The sequence below is a fragment of the Epinephelus lanceolatus genome, chromosome 14 (genome assembly GCF_041903045.1).
Source record: "Epinephelus lanceolatus isolate andai-2023 chromosome 14, ASM4190304v1, whole genome shotgun sequence".
Taxonomy (NCBI): domain Eukaryota; kingdom Metazoa; phylum Chordata; class Actinopteri; order Perciformes; family Serranidae; genus Epinephelus; species Epinephelus lanceolatus.
The window spans coordinates 6364779-6384618 of record NC_135747.1 but is presented as its reverse complement, the minus strand read 5'-3'; the positions used below and the strand labels follow the sequence as shown (position 1 = coordinate 6384618).

The following is a 19840-nucleotide window of genomic DNA, read 5'->3' as shown; positions in this document are numbered from 1 at the left end:
TTGTCCAAAGCAACATTCAATAATTGTATTCAGCCAAAAACTGAACATTATAAACTTCATAAATGTAGAATTTATGGCAGAGCTGTTTAAATTAAATTACAATAGATTGTACAGGTGTGCCTAATAAACTGGCCACTGACTCTGTTCCATGTTTCATCCTACTTGAGTTTGCCAGCCTGATGCATATAAAGATTTATTTATTTTTTGTCAATCAATCTTTAAAACATTATTTAATTTTGTCATAAATCAGTCAAACCAGAACATACAGGCATCACATACATACTGCTGGAATCAGAAGGTCTACTGTAGCTTCAGGTTACACTTCCTTTTTTATCCTCTAGTGATGTTTTTTAAACCCTGCACCAACCCAGCCCATTATGAGAGCCAGTCCACCCTGCCTGTCCCGTAAACATATGCGTTAATCATTGACCCAAACCCGCCCGGCAAACCCGCAAAACCTGCAGAGCTGAAAGTTTGTGATAATGACCATCACATTTTCTGTTTTGAAAAGTACAGATATTAGCATCTTTTAAGTGGTAACCTCCTAAATCTAATCTCAAGTGCACAGCTGATACGTACGGTGGTTTGTTTATATGATGTTATAGAAGTGCATATTTAAAGGATTCATTGTGGACAGAGAGGCACTTGCTTGCTGTTAAGTCACAGTGTTAGGCCTACATATTTGCAGAGGGAAATATTTTTGCCAGACATTTAGATACCTCGGACTTCAACAGACTTTTCTGGTCAGAAACTGGATAAAGAAAATCCTGAGCACAGCAGCGCTGATGATAAAGCTGTTTGCTGTGTGAAAAAGAAAGGGAGCAAGATGGAGAGGGGAAGAGATTATTGCACAATGTTTCTGTAAATTACTATGATAACTTACTCAGAGCACTGCTTTGTCTCCTCCTTTATAACCTGCCCGCCTGAAACCCACAATATTTTCTAACAAGCTGACCCGAACTGCCTAACACATGGGTCAACCTGCGGGACCCGCTGTGGGTCGACCCTGCAACACTAGCATCTATGATGTGTTTCATGTTTATTACAACCTCAGATTCTGCCTCATAATCCTCAATTTAGACTTCTCTTTAGCATCAAAAGAAATTAAGTTGATTATTGTCTGTATATCCAGCAACCAGGAACTGATGGTAGCTACTGACGCAGATTCACCAAAATGTAAATAAATAAATGCCCTAGAACAACCTGGCTTATGTATGAGTTAGCAACATTATACTTACATCACCTGAAAGATAATGGGAACCCTATTGGCAAGCTCAAAATGCCAATGCCTATACTACAAACCCATGCCAAAAAGGAAACAAGAAGAAAGAAAACTTTTTTCAGGCATGTAGTAGTGACACCGCCATCAACTTATAGATATACAGTACATGTAAGAAAAACACAACAAGCAAAACCAGGTAAGAGTTAGGAAGTTGCCATAACCAGTATCACAAAAATGGATTGTTATCCCTCATATGTCTCCTGGAGTAAAACATTTCAGAGCAATTTTGGTTGCAGTTTCTGTCATAATACCATATGTACTGCCTTCTGATAACCCAAACCATCTTGGTTCCATGAAACTTATGTTCCCCAGCAACAATAGCAAACAACTATTTTCCTGAAGTTTGATCTGTACTCACTTGCATGTTGCAACATTGATATATCAACAGTATCCTTGACTAGTTGAAGGCTTTACTCTATTAGTTTTCCACTGAATGCTGCTTTGAACTCTCACCTTTTAACAGTTTCTTTCAACAGGCTAAGGCATCTGCAAGTCTACCGAAATGTGCACTGAGGGGCTAAAAAGGTGGTTTCCATGGTTTCAGAATTGTTTTGACCTTTATTAATTGTAATCTTTGAATCAAACTGGTCTTTTGGGGCTGGTTGCACCAACAACTCGGTGGTTTCAAATTCCGACCTCATACATGTAGTTATGCCAGTTGCACCATCTTAAGCCTACTTCTCGCTAAGACCAGGCATAATTCTTACATACAAACATAAAGCCTCGTCTTTTCCTCAACTCAGCTTGTTGAAGGAGCGATCAAACAAACGTTTACAATTGAAAATGTCCGGTGTCAAGAAAGATAGCTCTTTAGTTAGTCAGTAGCAGCACATTAAGCAGCAGAACAGAGTCCGCCAGGAATGAGTCCTAAAATTCAGAAATTACTTTTGCATTTTAGCACTTCCGGTTCCGTTGTCTCAAGTCAATGGGTTTTATGAATGGTTTTTTTGGTCAGATACCTGAAATAAGGTCTGTGATAACACAAGCTCAAGAGACTTTCACGATTTGTTCTATGATGCTCAATGATAATGTTGCTGCAAATGAAAGATGATTAGTAACACAGCGATAGAATTTATCAGTGTATCCTAGCAACACATATGCTGCTGGGCAATGGCCGTAGTTGCTGGGTATTCACATGAACGTGCATTGCTGTGACCAGACGTAGTTAACACTAGGCTTAAGTTTGGTTGGTGCAACCAACTTGAAGTTTGTTTCAAAGACTGGCCTTCTCAAAGACCAACTTAACAATCAGGACCAGTTGGTGCAACCGGCTCTTGTGGTTTTACAAATGCTGAACAAAAACGGCAAATATTACAGGTCATTAATCAGTCACAATCTGTATGATCTGGAGTTTTTTAATCATTTAAGATGTCAGTACAGCTCCTCTGACTCCCTGTGAAGAAATTCCTGTTGGAAATACATGGTCAGGGTACTTGTGGAACCAAGGAAACCATCTGACCCTCAAAGCTGTTGTGTCCTCCATGCTAACCTGTTGTACTACACTGCCTCCAGGCGGCCCAGGTGGTGCTGATCGCTTTGTTTGAGCTCAACACCCCAGAGTTCACCATGCTGCTGGGAGCTCTCCCCAAAACCTTCCAAGATGGAGCCACCAAACTGCTGCACAACCACCTGAAGAACTCCAGCAATACCAGCAGCAGTGTTGTAAGTCAAACGAAACACTGTAGTATTTGATGGCATTCAAACAAAAGCCCAACTCTGAAAAACTGTGCACTAATCCTCAAAAGGTGACCATACAGTAGTAAACACCATGCTAGGCGTTTGTAGACCAGCAGGACCATCAGACACCAGAGTTGCCACATTTAGACTTCATCATTGTTTACTATGTTCCAGGGGTCTCCGAGCAACACCATCGGCCGGACGCCAACACGCCACACCCCCAGCAGAACCAGCCCCCTCACCTCTCCAACAAACTGCTCCCACGGAGGACTGTCTCCAAGGTAAACTATTATTTATAACACACATCCTGTAGTAGTGCATGGCTGTGGTTTAACCATATGGATACTGCTGCTGTCCTGATCGTTCATTTGTAGTCAGACTAACACACAACCTAACAGGCGGGTTGGTAGAAGCATGGTACTGTGAGCTCCTCAGAGGGGTTAGAACTTTCTCTGTGTATGTTTGGGTAGAAATAAAAAGCCAAACCTTTTTTTCTTCTTGTACAGATCAAATACAACTTACAGAACACCTCTTACGCACTCAGCTGATTGATAAAATATTATTGCCTTTGAAACAGTTGGTGCTGTGATAAAGTGATAATCAGGCTCTTTGATCTTATCTTATACAGGGCCTCATAAGGGCTAACATAAAATAAAAAACAGAGGAGAACAAGCAGGATTTTTATTTTTGCCTTTCACTTTCTCCTGTGCTAGTGGAAAGATCTTTTCAGATGGTAAGCAATATTCCACCTCCTTACCCGCTTGAATCTGCTGGCTCGCATGTGAATAGACAGGCAGACAAGCACTCTGTGACTCAACACCAGGAGTGCTATGCTATCAAATATCCTGTATCACAGATCAATTTGTTGACACACAGTGGTATCCCAGTCTCTGATGCCAGCCACAGGCTGTTATTGTTTATAGCTAAAGTTAATTAAATTAGCATGTTTGTAACATAGCCCAGCTTAAGTTAAAACGATAGATAATGTTTCCTGATGCATCCAGTCTTTTTCTGCTGCTCTGCCATGCAAAAGCCCCCCTTTACTGTAACAATAACTGTTTAGAAAACAGTTGCATATTTCAGGGATTTCACAAAGGGTGAGGATCAGTCTCTCGTCCATCGATTTGCACTGTGTGATGGGTAGTAAACAGTTCCAGACAGTTCCATTCTGGCTGTGAGTGAGCATGTGCGTGAAAAGAGCATATGACTTTTCAAGGGATTGCCCCAAGGAGGTTAAAAAAAGGAGAAGTGCACAGTGCACATTCACAGTTAAATCTGATCTGCACCTGCTAAACTGCTCAATAGCTGGGGAACTATCGTAGAACATGGGGAGGATTGGTTCATTTCACTGAGGCGTCCACAGTCAGCCTTGAGTTGGAATATATTTTAGCCTATACTACAAAAAATACATGGTTGAGAATCATAACACTGCAATTATTAAAAAAGGCCCTTACTTAAGGACCATAAACAAATGCTTTTTATTTGAAAATGTTGTATTGTATATCAGCATTGTGTAATACCCCATATCTCCCATGGGGTCATAGGGCATGTCCCAGACTAATTTAAATAGCCCTGGTTTGTGCCTACTTGTTGCCTGTGCCTTCATATCTGCCCACTCGCCTTTCATTAAAAAGGATTTACTTGATGCGTGAATTGCTTTACATCTGAAAAGACCTAATACAGCCAGTGACTGATTATAGCAGTTCCCTAAAATACAGTTCAATTCTATCTGACTGAGCAGCTCATTTACCTGAGGCACTGTACAGTCTTTTTACCTGCAAGCAGAAACCCATAAACACTTGTAAAGGAGCTACTGATTTTCCTGGTAATAAGTTTATTTGAACCTGAAGTGCACTTCATGTTGAGATCATTCTGGCTAAAACGTGAAAAATGGCCCCTCACTCGTGACGGGGAAAAATTTTAGTTTAAGCTGACTTTGTGGGATTCTGCTACTTTTCAAATCTCTTCTTTAAATTAACACTTTCATTTAACCTTAAAGCTCAGACTAGTTTCTTTTTGTCTTTTCTCTTTCTCCTCCTGTACACTCGTGTTTCTCTTTCTCCTCCTTTCTCTTGTCTCGTCTTGTGGTCTCCACTTGTTCTTGATTTCCATCCGCCTTGCCCCACTCTCTCACTCCTGTCTGTCCATCCTTCCCTCCCGGCTGCACTGTGGCAACAGTCGGTTATGGGGTTGGGGTGTCGACGGACTGTCAAAGCATCCCCCTGCCCCTCCTCCTCCTCCTCCACCCCACTCCACCCCTGCTGCCCCCTCCCTAAGGGTCCTGCGCAGAGCATACTCACCCAGGTAATGAGGTGGGCTAAGACACAAAGGCAATTATTCCATCAAAGAAGCCAGACCCTGATCCTTTTCCTATTTCAAAATTTCTTTTTCAAAAAACATTTGAGCATATCTTTCAATGTCTGACTGAATGCATATTACTCCATCATCACAAATCAAATAATAAGATCATTTTACATTGCTTCTAAGGTTTGGTTAATGCTGTGTTGTTTGTCCAATTAAAAATATACAATAACACAAAGGTTTACTTACACCTGACCTTTCCCTTTCTAATAACTAACCAGTTTGAATGTCAAAAGCAACATTTAAGCACTTTGCATGTTGGCAACACAAAAGCCTGCCTCTTCAGACATGCATTTCATATAAATCTTCTGTGTATTTCTCTCTGTGTTTGTGTGTGTGGTAGCATGATGGAATATGACACAGAAAACATGAACTCTGACGAGATCTACAGCTCGCTGCGAGGCGTCACCGAGGCCATCCAGAGCTTCAGCTACCGGAGCCAGGAGGACTTGAATGAGCCAATCAGACAGGAGGGCAAGAGGGATGATGCTGTAAGTTTAGTATTTTTCAATCTGGACTCTATTCTATTTCCCTTGTTTTTGTGTCTAAATGAATAATGGGAACAACAATTTTTGAAACTGCTCCAGTATTGAGTGAGAGTGCTGCAGCCGGCAGCAATGTGAGAGAATGTGAGTGAGTAATTATAAGCTCTAAGGACAGTATGGTAAGGATCCCTACAGAGATAGACCTTTTGGATATAGTGCTAGATCCTTTTTTGTTTCACCAGAAACAGCCCTGAAATTACCATCGCCAAATTCACCAGACTCCATTTAAATAAACTAATTTTGGCATGTATAGAGTCAGCATATTTCATATCTAAGTGGGTGAATTAAGGGTTTATCTCAACCAGAGTTAGTGAAGCAGTGGAAAGACAAACCAAGACAGCTTCCGTGACTTTTATTGTAATTCTGTTGACTTTGAATGAAGAATGTTTTACGACGGACGACAAAATTACTTTCAATTTAAATGGAGTCATGTGGGATTGGTGACAGCGATTTCAGGGCTGTCTCTGGTATTAATCAGCAATATTGCAAACACAAATTAAACTTTTGGGAGCCTACCAGAAAAATAAAATCAATTGCGTTTTCAGTCCACTAGACACATGTTGCTGCAATAAAAATGATTTAAGTGACATGAACACACTGAAAACGGTATCTTATTAGATAAAAAAGATGTCAACAACATTTTTCTTCATTTTGCAGTTGAAAAAAGTAACAAATCGCAATATAGTGCAATATATGTTATCGCAATACTGTCAAACACTTGAAATACCAACCTGAGCCTCTCAGTGGCAAAAAAAAGGAGATTTGAGAGTACATACATTGACTGCACAAGTATCCCTGCATTGTTACATTGCGGCCTTTATAGTCACTGCGGCAGTCTTGGTCAATACTAGACCATAATCAAAATTATGTTTCACAATAGTGACTTAGACACAAAAACATGGAGAAATATGAATCCAACATTGAAGCGTTGTAGCTGCATGGGATTAAAAAAAGGAACTCATCATATTGAATTGGCCTGTTCTGTTTTATTTTATTCTTTTTTGGCTAACTGAGACTGCTGAAGCATCACAATCTGCTGCAGTTACTAAATCCATATTATAAGTTTGGAGTCAGGCCAGCAGGATACAGGTATGAGAGAGGTAGGGGAATCACTGGGAGGTCGACAGCTGGTACTGGGCTTCTGTATGCAGTTTCTCAAGCAGCAGTCTCAGCACAGAGCTCCTGTTGTGTAATAGCAAATCAAGTGATTTGAGCACTGCAGGTGCTCCCAAGGACAAACAATTTTGATAATCCTGTCTCATATTCTTCCTCCTCCCACCTACCCTTCTGTCTTACAGGCAGGAAGAGAGGGTGTAGCGTCCTCTCCCGGCTCTGATGCCCGCCTTGGCTTAGACGTGGTGGAAGGGGGTCGCACTGCCTTAGACAACAAGACCTCGCTACTGAACACGCCATCACCTCGATCGTTCTCTGGGCCACGGAGCCGTGAGTTCGCTCCCTATGGTTACGGAGAAACCATCTGCACATATGACAAGAGCGCCCTGAAGGAGGCCGTCTTTGATGATGACGTGGAGCAGTTCCGCGACTGTGAGTTCATGTGATAATTAAGCAGTTAAGGGTGGTGTTTGAAGAGGTCATTATTGCAGCAGACTTCTTGCATGAAACAAAATTTGTACGTTTGATATTGAAGCACGCAACACTAAGATATGTTGTTACATTCTCTATTGAAAAGTCTTCCCGTGTATCACTAAAGTGTTTCGATAAAAATTATTCAGTGTATGCTTACAACAAGGGTCACAGTGTTTCATACTGTTGAGATTTCTGAGACATAAGTGAAGAAAAAAAAGACATTTTATTAACGTGTGTGTTTCATTTTGATGAGAATGTAATTTTTATGCCTCCACACTGGCGATAGCTGTGGCTGAAGGCATTATGTTTTTCGGGATGTCTGTCATTGCTTACGTATGTACATCCCATTCTTGTGAACACGATATCTTAAGAATGCCTTGTGGGAGTTTTTTTCAAATTGGGCACAAATGTCCACTCAGACTCAACAATGAATTGAAAGGTCACGCTGACCTTGCATCCGCCTTATTGTCATTAATGTGATATCTCAAGAACACCTTGAGGGAGTTTCCTCAAATTTGGCACAAACGTCCACTTGGACTCAAGAATGAATTGATTAGAACTTGGTGGTCAAAGGTCACTGTGACCTCTCAAAATATGTTTTCAGCCATAACTCAATGAATTCATATGTAATTATAACAAAATTTAACACAAATGTCTAATAGGATAAAATGGTGAAGTGATGATATTTTATTTCCAAAAGTCAAAGTTGAACTTAACTGTGACATCATAATGTTGTCCTCACCATCATATCTCAGGAACAGAAGGGGAGACATTTGGTCGTATAGATCTTCGGCTGGGGGGCGGGAGCAGGAGGGGGCATCCATGTATTCGCAGGCATGGATGTAACTGTAACAACTTCACTAGTCTGTGGAGGCAAACAACCACAAGGCATTAATTCTAGTTTGTTGCTGTTTTATGCCTTTCATAGTTCTGATAATAACGGTGAAAAAATGTCATTGGAATGAGGAGTTGTGCTCACCTCATGCATCTGTGGAAAAGATTTACCAGCCAGCAGTCTTGACTTCTCCTTTATCATCCTGCCAACCTATCTGTTGTCCACCATTCCCCCATTGTGTAATATGTCGTGTTGTTTTGACAACAAAAAGGAAGACACTCTGTAAGGTTACTGCTTTTAGGCTGTGTTGAGACCTGAAACAAGAAATTACCTCAACCACCAAAAGTGTAATAATTATTCTGCTTATTCTGCTTATTAATTATTCAGCTCTGACTTGTCGCTTGGTTAGTTGGCTAATTGTTGAGACAAAGAGGTGAAACTTGTTTACCACAAACAAAGGTGTGTGTGAGTTTGGCTTGTGTTGCAACAGAGGAGCTGCAGTTTGTGTGTCAGTTGATGTTGTCGTCATCACATCCTTTGCTCTGCACCCTCCTGCCCCCCCCCCACCCCCCCATGTCCCTCACCTCCCCATCTCCACCTTCATCCCTCCCCTACCCCCACCTCCCCTCATCCTCTCCAGGCCGACGTCAGGAAAGTGGTGAAAACAAGATGACGCTCCCCAAGGTCTTTGCTCCTGGTAAACATGACTGTCTGAGAAACTGACTGACGGACTTTATGACTGTGTGACTGATTTACTGACTGTACATTCACTCCACTCACCCTTTGTGTGTGTTTGCAATCAGCTCTTTCAATTCCCATTACCATCTTATCATGGTCTTCTAACTCCACCTAATACCTGTGTGTTCACTAACTTGTCCTGCTTTTGATGCACAACTAGCTGGCAGCTTGATGCTTGTACTGATGGTTATGGAATTCTCTGGAATGAACTGAATGTTTGGATGGTTGTGTTAGTATGTCTAATACTGCTTCAGCAGTCCAGCATATGGCATACAGTATTGAAATACATTATATTCTCATCAATTGTATATCTCTTGCAGACACGAGCAGCCGCAGAACACAATACATGACATTAGCTTAATAACACTAACACCTATAAACGAGTGTGGAGCTCTGATTGGGCCAAAAAATCAAGCCTGACCACATAACCTGCATAAATTCTGTCCAAGCTAGTCCCGACCCCAACCCACGGCAGCAGTTTTTGGCCCAAGCCTGATTAAATACCTACATTTTTATGAGAAAGAATATATTACGTTTGTTTATTATATGTTAGTAATATTAAAACATTTATCACAAGGGCTAAGGGCTGACGGTTTTCCTCACACCACTTCATCTTGTGCTCTTTCTTCTGTTACTTCAGTAGTCTGTTGTCTCGTGCAGTTAAGAGGTTTGGTAGAGCAGGCTGCGCCCCTCGTGCAACCGGTGTGCACAACAGTCCATGGCAGTGCGCACACAGATAATGATCCCCTCTCTCCACTGCATGTTACGCACATCTCTCCCACTACCAACCAAATCTCCTTGTAGCCCCTCCCTCTCGTTTCTGTCCTTCTCCTCATATGTTCTATGTCTCACCCCCAGTTCTCCACTATATTTCTCCTTCACTTTTCCTCTCTCAGTTGAAGTCCCTCCCTTTTTCTCCCCCTTTCCCTCTTGATTCAGTCCATTAAAACTCCTGCTGCGTGAGAACTGCCAGTTTCATTTAAAAAACAAAACAAAAAAACAATGCACCGCTAAATTAGCATGACCCCGACCCGATTCAAGCTGGGGAGAATGATGTGAAATTACAGCTCAGCCCAACCCGTACCAGGCAACTGATGTCAGGCCCAATCAGCCTCAAGCAGAAAATCAGAGCTCTAGACCAGTGATAAAGGGCACAAGTACATTTTGTCAAACCTGACATGAACAATTATTGTCAAAATAAAATGAATAAAATACACATTTGAATTAGGTTGTATACCCATCCTTCCACTGTCTACCCTTAAATGTCAAAAACTATTTTTGAATGGTCACGTTTTGAAAAATTTCTAAAATGTAACATTTAGGCCCATAGTGCCAGGATTTCAGGCTCTCATTGCTTATCTAGCTTTTAACTTGGCCGTGCATTCAGAGATGTATTTCCCACACCAAATGCATCACAGTATCACAGCGACATCTTGACATGTCATCTCACAGTTTATATTATATTCAGTCTTAAATGAGAAAGTTTTTCCTAACAAGTGAAAACATGTATTTTAAAAACAGGATTTGTTTTACAGTAAAATTTAAAATGAGAGAATGCTAATTATCTCGCAGCAGTGGTTACATTTTTTTCTTTTTTGTCTTGATAAATTAAAGGCTGATGCTGGTTTAAATGACACTAAAGTTTGGATTGTTTTTTTTTTTTGTTTGTTTGTTTGTTTTTTTTAGCTGTGGCAAGATTATAGTAGCTGTATCTCTGATGTGCAATTTAATGTGTAACTAATTACTGTCATCCTCTCTTTGGCAAGCAGTCGGTCAGGACCACTCAGACATGGTAGCTGACCTGCTCAAGGAATTGTCCAATCACAATGAGCGATCTGAGGAGCGTAAAGGCGCCCTGGTAGATCTGCTGAAGATCACACGAGAAGACAGCCTGGCTGTATGGGATGAGCACTTTAAAACCATCCTCCTCCTTCTGCTGGAGACACTGGGTGATAAAGATGTATGTTATTTGATGGTTCTGCATGTAACTACAGAGGTTTATTAATTGTCATACAATAAAACTATGTGAGTATTTGTGTGCGGAGGATGTTGAGTGCCACTGAGTTTACCAGGCATTAGTTTGAATCACACTTGAAATTCAGTGAATGTACACACCTGTGGATCTCCGTTAAGGATATTTTTTTTTACTTTTAAGTAATTGCCCATGCCATGTTTCCCCCAGCACACCATCCGAGCCCTGGCCCTGCGTGTGCTCAAAGAAATTCTGAGGAACCAGCCGGCCCGCTTCAAAAACTACGCTGAGCTAACCATCATGAAGACCCTGGAGGCTCACAAAGACTCCCACAAGGAGGTACACAGCTCCCACATAACCACTGGACAACAGATAAACCTGCATTAACAACCTGAAATTGCAAAACTGACATATTATTTCTATTTAATGTTTAAGTAAACTGTTGCCTGTTTTATACATCCAGCAGATACAGAGCAACATCAGTATTTGTTTCAACCTGATGAATCCAAGTCCGATATTCAATCTCCTTTTAGTTCTGTTTTGGTCTTCACCATACCCTGAGGGATGTACTGTATCTGACCCCTTTCAGATTATGCATTTGATCCATTGTTAATATTAAAAAAAATATATATCAGTCCCTCCAGGACTTCACAGGCTGTTTTTGGGATCCTCATTGCAGCCTACAGTAAAATGTCTAATTTCAGGACCCTTTTCACTGCCTCTTTTTTCTAAGAAATTGTGATGTATGTTGTTATTTTTATAGCTGTTTTTTGCAATGAAGTTGTGGGGGCAAGTGAAAATTGCAAAAAAATAGTTGTGATGCTGTCTCAGGTTCTGAACGTATTATTATGAATATTTCCCGCAGAATAAGAATCTATTTGTGATGGTGTGGGGGTGGTTGGCAGCAACCTGGCTGCTGAAGTACTGTCCCCGTGAGAGGCTCTGCTCCTTGTCTCGACGCCTGGTTAGCACAGCACAACCGGATCTCATCATTACTCGTCGTATTTTGTCGCTAAGGCACAAGCCCCACAGCAGCAGTTAACATCCAACACCGAGCCATTAATTTTGCACCAAAATGGCTTGACTCTGCTGTTAGTCCTGTTAGTAACTGTTGGGTAATGTTAGCTTTGTGATACTAACAGTTAGCCCTGTCACTGTGTGTGTGTGTGTGTGTGTGTGTGTGTGAGATCTGTCCCACACGCAGAGCTCTGGTCCAACTGCAGTAGTCTTATAATAAACAGAGAGAGGGGGGCTGAGATATGACCTGTTTTAAATGGTCCAATATGTGGGAAAGTTTTGATGATTGGACAAAATTGCAAGGTTGCACAGAATTCACAAGGATTGACTGAATTTGTTGTGACTGCAATATCATAAAATCTTGGAGGGACTGATATGTATTTGTGCAGCTTTAAAAAGAGGGGATCACAGCCTCTCTAACACAGTTCAACTCGGTCACGTTCATTTTGATGATACTGAGATGTAAAATGACATTTTCCTCTACAACATCATAAACCACCAATAATTGTGTTTCCATGCTAAGGATGGCAGAACTTTCAAACTGTGTAAAAAAAAACAACATATTTTAAAAAATTTCATAGTGTGTGTAGCACTATGCACATGCCAACATATGGCAAGCCTAGAGTTCAAACAGTGAATAATATTTGGTTTTAAAGGGCTCTCTAGTGCCCTCGTCATTCAGACAATCTGGTTATTGATAGAAAAAAGTAACCTCTGCATTTGACCTTTAACTAAATTAAACAAAGGCGAAAGCTTGGGGGTGACGCAGGATAACTCAGGTAACCCTCCTGCCAGGCAGTCAGCGGGCACAGAGAGTGGGCAAACAAAGATCAAACGTTGATAACACATTGAACATAGAATACACAAAATAAACACTGAGACTACCCTTTGATGAAACCTCCTGATCAATAATCATCCACAGTGTGGGATGTAAAATCAGGGCTCAAAAAATTAAACTAAACCATCAAAAATACACCATACAGAATAAAAAATTATACTTCCAAGGTTTCTCAATACTTTTGATAAAAAAGTGAGTTATTACAGAATATTCTGTTCTGCAGATGTGGGATTTTCCAGCAGAGAAAGTCTTTAGATATTTAGGTCTGTTAAAGTTTTATACAAGGAAATATCTGTGATGGAAGATGCCTACTTGCTAATATCCCTGTAAGGCACCAGTTTCTACCCAGTGGTACAATACAAAAACTGATACATAATGTCATTCTCTTTTTTCAACATTACTGATATTAATGTGTAGTATTTGTTCATGTGCTTTTATTAGGTGGTGCGTGCAGCTGAGGAGGCAGCATCCACCCTGGCCGGCTCCATTCACCCAGAGCAGTGCATTAAGGTGCTGTGCCCTATTGTGCAGACAGCCGACTACCCAATCAACCTAGCTGCCATCAAGATGCAAACCAAAGTCATTGAACGCATCGCCAAGGACTCCTTACTGCAGCTGCTGCCTGACATCATCCCTGGACTCCTACAGGTCTGCATCTGAACTAACTGCTTATTACATTTAAGACACAGCAAGAGTTTTTAAGGGAAGATAAATGTGGATTGTTATATTTACACATTTTTATGGATTACATTAGTTTTGATTTAATTCTGTTAATTGTTCAAAAAATGTCTCTATCTTTCTTTCAGTCACACTCATTCAATAAAAAGGAATGAAATAAACCTAATTCCTAATTTGTATGGTCAAATAACATGAAAGCCAGAGCGTTTTGGGGACAGCAGAGCAGAAACATCCTTGTCAACTTCAAAAAGGCATATTTGGTCAATGTTCATATTTGGACACTGGGCACTATTTGCCTTATTTGTCCCTGGAAATGTTTGCGTGTACTCTGCACTCTGTGCGACTCCTCCCATGTTCCTGCTGACCCCTCATTTGTGTGTATGTGTGTGCACGTGTGGTGCCTGATGCCGCTTTGTTTCTCCACAGGGCTATGACAACACAGAGAGCAGCGTTCGCAAGGCCAGCGTGTTCTGTCTGGTGGCTATCTATTCTGTGATTGGCGAAGATCTCAAACCCCACCTGGCACAGCTCACGGGCAGCAAGGTAATGACCGTGCCAATGCTTTGCGTGAACACATTTAAACACACACACACACACACACACACACACACACACTTTTTACCAACATCTCTTGAACAGATGCAGAGCCTTATCGTCTTCCCATGTTGTTATTTCTCAGCAGGTTTTAACCAGTTGTCCAATTATAAAGTACGGGGTCATATTTGTCCTACTTTCACTACAGCATGTGTCCTTGGGTTATGTAAGGGTTGAGATCTGAGGGTCAGGTTCACCTGAAGGGAAGGACCCTCCCCTTTTGTCATTTGGACAGCTGGTTATCGACTGAGCGTACTTGAGGAAGCACCGTCACATTCTCAAGTTGTACCTTGAGATGTAGTTTTAGTGCAAACATTAACTTTGACTGGATCCAAATAATCCCAGAAGAAAGCAATTTTTTCCTCTCATTACCACTTATGTTGTGAGGTCCAGCCAGGATGTAAAGGAAAATTTATACTGATTTAGAAATGTACATATTCAAAACTATCCAACTGAACATATCGTCATTCTGTATAAAAGGTACAATGGCAGAATATGAGGGGCAGAGTTGTCTCACCTTTAAGCTGGTATCAGGGGGAAGTAATAGTGCTGAAACAATGTGTGTATAAAAGGGACAGCCAGCAGGATTGGACCATGGGTGGCACGAGTGTGACATTTTGACGACATATTATGCACATATGCACATATTATGTAAAAAAGGCTTAACAATTGATCCTGAGAAAACATCAGCTCTTATGATGGCTGCCATGCTTTACTGGACATTATTCAGTGTCATATCTCAGGAACACAAGGTGAGACATTTGGTCAAATAGGACATTGTTTGGACTACTGGGGATAAGAAATAGTGGGCCATCAAAATAATGTCATGACACCACATCCGTTTGGGTACCACTGACCTACATTTTTACCTTTTGGCATTGAGATTCAAACAACATGATCAAGAAGTCTTGCTTCTTCAAAATGAAGGGCTCCTAAAGAAGTATATTAATACCTGAAAGGGGTGTCAGATGTGATACTCCTTCAAATATGTAATGACACTGTGCTTAGGAAAAGATCAACATATCTTGTCTTTGTTGTTTGTAGATGAAGTTACTGAACCTGTACATCAAGCGAGCCCAGACGACCAACAGCAATAGCAGCAGCTCCTCGGACGTCTCCTCTCACAGTTAATGGAGGGAGGTTTCATTTGAAAACCCTGTGGATGGGCGCTGTTGGAGGATTTCCAGGGCAAAGCTGTGCTTCTTTCAGATTTCTCTGTCTCTGAATTTCCCCTCCTCCTCCACATCACAACTTGAGCACCACCATGCTTTTCTCCAGTTTAAAGGAGATCCTGTCAGCAACCGTTGTCATTTAGTTCCTCCTCCCCACCTTTTGCTCTAGAAACTTATGAATGTAACTGTGGATTGGGTTTAAACCAGTGGGGAGGAAATCAACACATTCTGAGTTTTTGGATCTAGGAAATGCACTTTCTGTTCCTCCTCGGTTCCCACGACCTCCACACCGCCTTCTATCTTTGCGTGTTTCTCCTTAAGCCCTCAGATTTGGAAGATGAAAGAGTTCGTACATGATGCCGTGAAGTATTCATGATCAGAGGGAGAAATTTCTGTCAGATTGAGTACAGTTTGGGATGATATGTCATTTGGCTGGCCCAGTGATGGTAACAAGCTCATAGGTTTTGGGTTGAATTGTGGTTTGGGAAGCATAAAACCAAATATTGTTAGAAAAAAAGAAAGAAATGTGTAAAGGAACAAAGTGACAGAAAAAAAGGAAGTACTGTATGAGAATTTTTAGTTCATGTTTTAAGTTTATTGATCATGATTGTGGCTCGCAGAAGTCCATGCATCGATTGTTGTCTTTTTTATGCTAATCTGTAACTAAAAGTGGCTTAATCAATTGAATCCCCCCTTACAAAAACAATTGTTACATTCAAGAAGGTAACAAGGTGCCAAAAGATACATTTTCAGCGACAGAATTGACAATCCTTAAAATTTTGTGCAGATTTTTATTTTCAGGTACGGAAGAAGAAATCGGTGTTAGACTGCACAATAAAGTTGAATTTGTCTTGAAATTAACAATCAGCAGACAGTAGAAAAATATGAAAAGTTCAATTGTGTTGCCTGCATTTTCTCACTCAACTTTCTGCATTAAGTTCAAAAACTGTTTTTGTTTGTTTGTTTGTTTGTTTTTAAACATACTTTCAGAAATGGTTGCCTGTTGGTTGCCAGTCTGTGGCATCTTACCTGTAAAACTCTGAGGTTGCTGCTCAGTAGAGTGACTCTGTTTGAAGAGGAAGTCCTTTGTAAATATTCCACATTTTCCCTGCTTGGAGTCAGGAGAGATCCAAGCAATCCGAGACAGTCAGAAAGACATTACCAGGCCTTATTCACTTCGCACACTAATGTTAGTCGACTGGGACTGCAGAGAGTGGATGGGATGTACAGCACTGTAACTCTTGGCTCTGATTTAAAAAAAAAAAAAAAAAAGGTGAATCAGCAGGAAAACAGACCCGCGGCAGTGTTCTTGACCTGTGACGATGCAAATACAGTATTTGTTGTTTCCTCTGATCTCCTTCAGTTCCCCTTCACGTAACCACAGCTTCTGCAATAAATCCACAATTCAAGGTATTTTGTACATACACTTTTTGACCACTGCTTCGCAAGGTTTTACATTATGTCAATGGAGAAAAAAAAAAGAAAAGTGAACAGGTTGACTATCACTTTTTTGCACGTTAGCAAAAATAGCTTGCATGTATCCTGCAGCACATGCCAACTTGCTGTTTTGAAGGGCCCAGGTTTTTGGCTGTAAAAGTGCACTTGTGACATCACCTGATTACTCATCTCTGATTTAATGTTTCAGCAGAAGAGGTAGTCACATTAGTCACACACATATGTAAAAGGTACAAAATGGAGATTTAAGCTGGTAGAAGTATCCAGGCGAGGTACTGAGAAATCATACCTCTGGACACGGCTGTGATTTATTGTTTTTTTTGTTGTTTTTTTTTGCTTTTTTTTCCCAAGTGTTAGATTTGAGGTATCAAGAAGCTTTAAAATTTTGGATCTTGCACTGAGATCTCTCTTTAAGTTGTTGGGTTCCCGAAGTTTAGCCCTAAGAGATATGACTCCAGCCATGGATCCCTGATTTTGAAAAGTCTCCCCTATTTGATCAGATTTTTTTATTGCTGGATATGATTTAGATGATCGTGGTACAATTAATCTACTGTAGGAAGAGATCAGTCTCATGCCTTTTAAATTCTGTTATCTCATTTGCTAACTCCTGGCAAATGACTCATAATAATAAGGAAATGGAAGTATTCCTGATATCACCTGGGGACAGCCTGAGTCCTTGGATGGACAATTTTGGACTCTTGGACTTTTCGTTGAGTAGTGTTTTCATTCAGGGAATCCACTGAGAGTTGTGGTTATTTAAGTAAATGAATGTACAGACTTAATATGTGTTATAATTAGCTTTTTAAGTATTGGTACTGAAACTGACTTCAGCAACATGCAGCCCTGTACACTCTGTAATATGACTGTCTGCACTCTACCTGACTTTTCTTTCTCCTGAATTCCCTCAACAGTTTCAGACCGTTGATCAGCCTCGTGTTGTTTTTCAGCCGATTAAAACAAATCTACACATGGTGTGAGGGGGAAAGTTCACCAATCAGCAAACTACCGGCCACTAGCATATGTTATCACATTACTGGTCCTAGAAACAGACTACATGGTATTCCTTGCAAACTGTTCACTATGCATGTTCTACAGTACACTGTCTTTCTTTTGTCTCAATCGGTCATGTATACCTGTATTTATATATTTTATTTGATCTTATTTTATTTTGTTCTCTCATGATTAAACTGTACAGAAGGGTTTCTTTTGTTAACTTCCACCTGTGATAGGTTTGCAACAATGTAAAGAAATTGTTTGCTCTAGAAATAAACAGACTAAGAACTGATCTGAACTGAAAATCTTTTGGTTATTCGTCACGACATGTAGTTTAATCTTATCTAAATTTAAATGCTATTCCCATGATCGCATGTTGGTCTGTGGGTTAATTTTCCTGCTCCTCAGTTGCACTGCGCATGACCTGGGTCAGTTTGAAGCTAGCTAGTGGCGTCGCTCACTGCTGGTAGTGCCATCGCAACCCAGTGGCATTGCTGTAGAAACATTGTGCCCATCCTTCTGTTTTCTTTCTGGTCCTGCCCTGTTAAGTAAAACACCTTTTAATATTTCAAACTGTAGTAGCCTATGTATTACTGTTTAGGGTGACCATATTTTGATTTCCAAAAAAGAGGACACTCGGCCTGGCCACGAGATAGCCTACTTAAATGATACTCGCAGTTTATTCAAAGATGCCTTATAATTTTAATATATTTAAAATTTATATGTATGGATAGAAAATTCAGTTATATTACAAAATAATATCTCTCAAAGACAGAAATTCAGATAGGCCCCAATAGATAGGGGACACATACACACATTAGAGTGTGGCTACCTGATCCGAGCCCGACGGGTCTCGACGGTGGGCCTACCCAACGGGTAGGGCCGGGTTCGGTCAAAAATGTTTAAATTGTATTTGGGCTCTGGTTGGATTCGGTCAGCTTTCAGTGAAAATGTAGTGTAAAAATAAATAAAATCCTATTGTCTGTCCTGTTTATTGCTTGGGGACTGTTATTTACGTGACAACACCTGAACAGAACACAGACACACATTGGCTGTTTGTTTCTACCTCTCCCCTCGCTGGAAGCCTCGGACCTTCCGCCGCCCGACTCCGCCTTGATTAAACACTGAAAATAAAATAAAAGAGGGAGACAGGTTTTTCCTATTATATCTTATTTTGTTTTATTTCTCCCTCTTCTCTCACTGGAAGCCTCGGACCTCCCGCCGCCCGCTCCCGTCTCAAACACGGAGGTCTCCCTCTCTGCGGAGCACCCACGGCGCACGGCCAGCCTGTTAAATAGCCTGTAACCATAACAACTGTGTGACACAAACTCAGTGCTTTAGTAGGCCTAATTAAATAATGTCGGGCTCGGTTCGGCTTCGGACATAACAAAACAGAATGACTGTCAGGTTCAGGGGCAATGCCATCCCGCTATCATGGGTTGGAACCACAGACTGTAAAAATAATGGTTGTTGCTTCCATGTCATCACCCACTGCTTTGTGAACTCCCGTTTTGAAGCCTCAAGTTCAGTATTTCAGCTGTCACCATCTTGTTTTTTGGAGCCAGAAGTGACCATATTTGGCCAAGGGGCTGGAGCTGTGGAGGAGCGAGGGATGGATCTGACTGAGAAGCTGAGGACACTGTCAGCAGAAAGCCTGTCACTCAAAGCAGCCTGCCCTTAATTATGCATAACTTTAAGCCTTAGTAAAACGGGTGAGTTATATGAAATTCACCCCCTGTGCAGTTGTCATGGAAGTTCAGATTAGCTATAGAGACCAAAACTGTTTTTGGCACCAGGCTATAAACATATTTGTGCTGTAAAATTGGGCACTTTAACATGAGGGTCTATGGGGATTGACTAGCTTCCAGAGGCCTGTCTTAAGTGGCTGTTCAAAGAAATGTAGTTTTTGGCTTCATTGTTCAGCCCTAGAGGTTGCCGCTTGGTTGAGCCAGCGTTACCAGCGGTAATTCCTGCATAAATGGCACAGCTAGCTAGCTAGCTCCCGTCTCACCAGGGTGGTGCGCAGTGTAGAGCAGCCAAAGCTACCTAACCAGTGGAGACCGGAGGGTTGGACGTGGACACCATGTTTCCACATT

The 19840-nt window shown here is 41.1% G+C and overlaps 1 protein-coding gene across 1 annotated transcript in view; it reads left to right on the top strand.

The window, feature by feature from the left end:
* The window catches only part of clasp1a (cytoplasmic linker associated protein 1a), a 122852-nt gene extending 107031 nt beyond the window's left edge, over positions 1–15821 (top strand). The window contains exons 32-41 of the mRNA XM_078174279.1: positions 2795–2944; positions 3134–3240; positions 5138–5263; positions 5664–5811; positions 7164–7410; positions 10795–10985; positions 11208–11336; positions 13294–13500; positions 13957–14073; positions 15169–15821. Coding sequence (XP_078030405.1) covers positions 2795–2944; positions 3134–3240; positions 5138–5263; positions 5664–5811; positions 7164–7410; positions 10795–10985; positions 11208–11336; positions 13294–13500; positions 13957–14073; positions 15169–15255 — 1509 coding nt within the window. The 3' untranslated portion in view covers positions 15256–15821. The remainder of the gene's footprint in view (positions 1–2794; positions 2945–3133; positions 3241–5137; positions 5264–5663; positions 5812–7163; positions 7411–10794; positions 10986–11207; positions 11337–13293; positions 13501–13956; positions 14074–15168) is intronic.
* The last annotated feature ends 4019 nt before the right edge of the window (positions 15822–19840 follow it).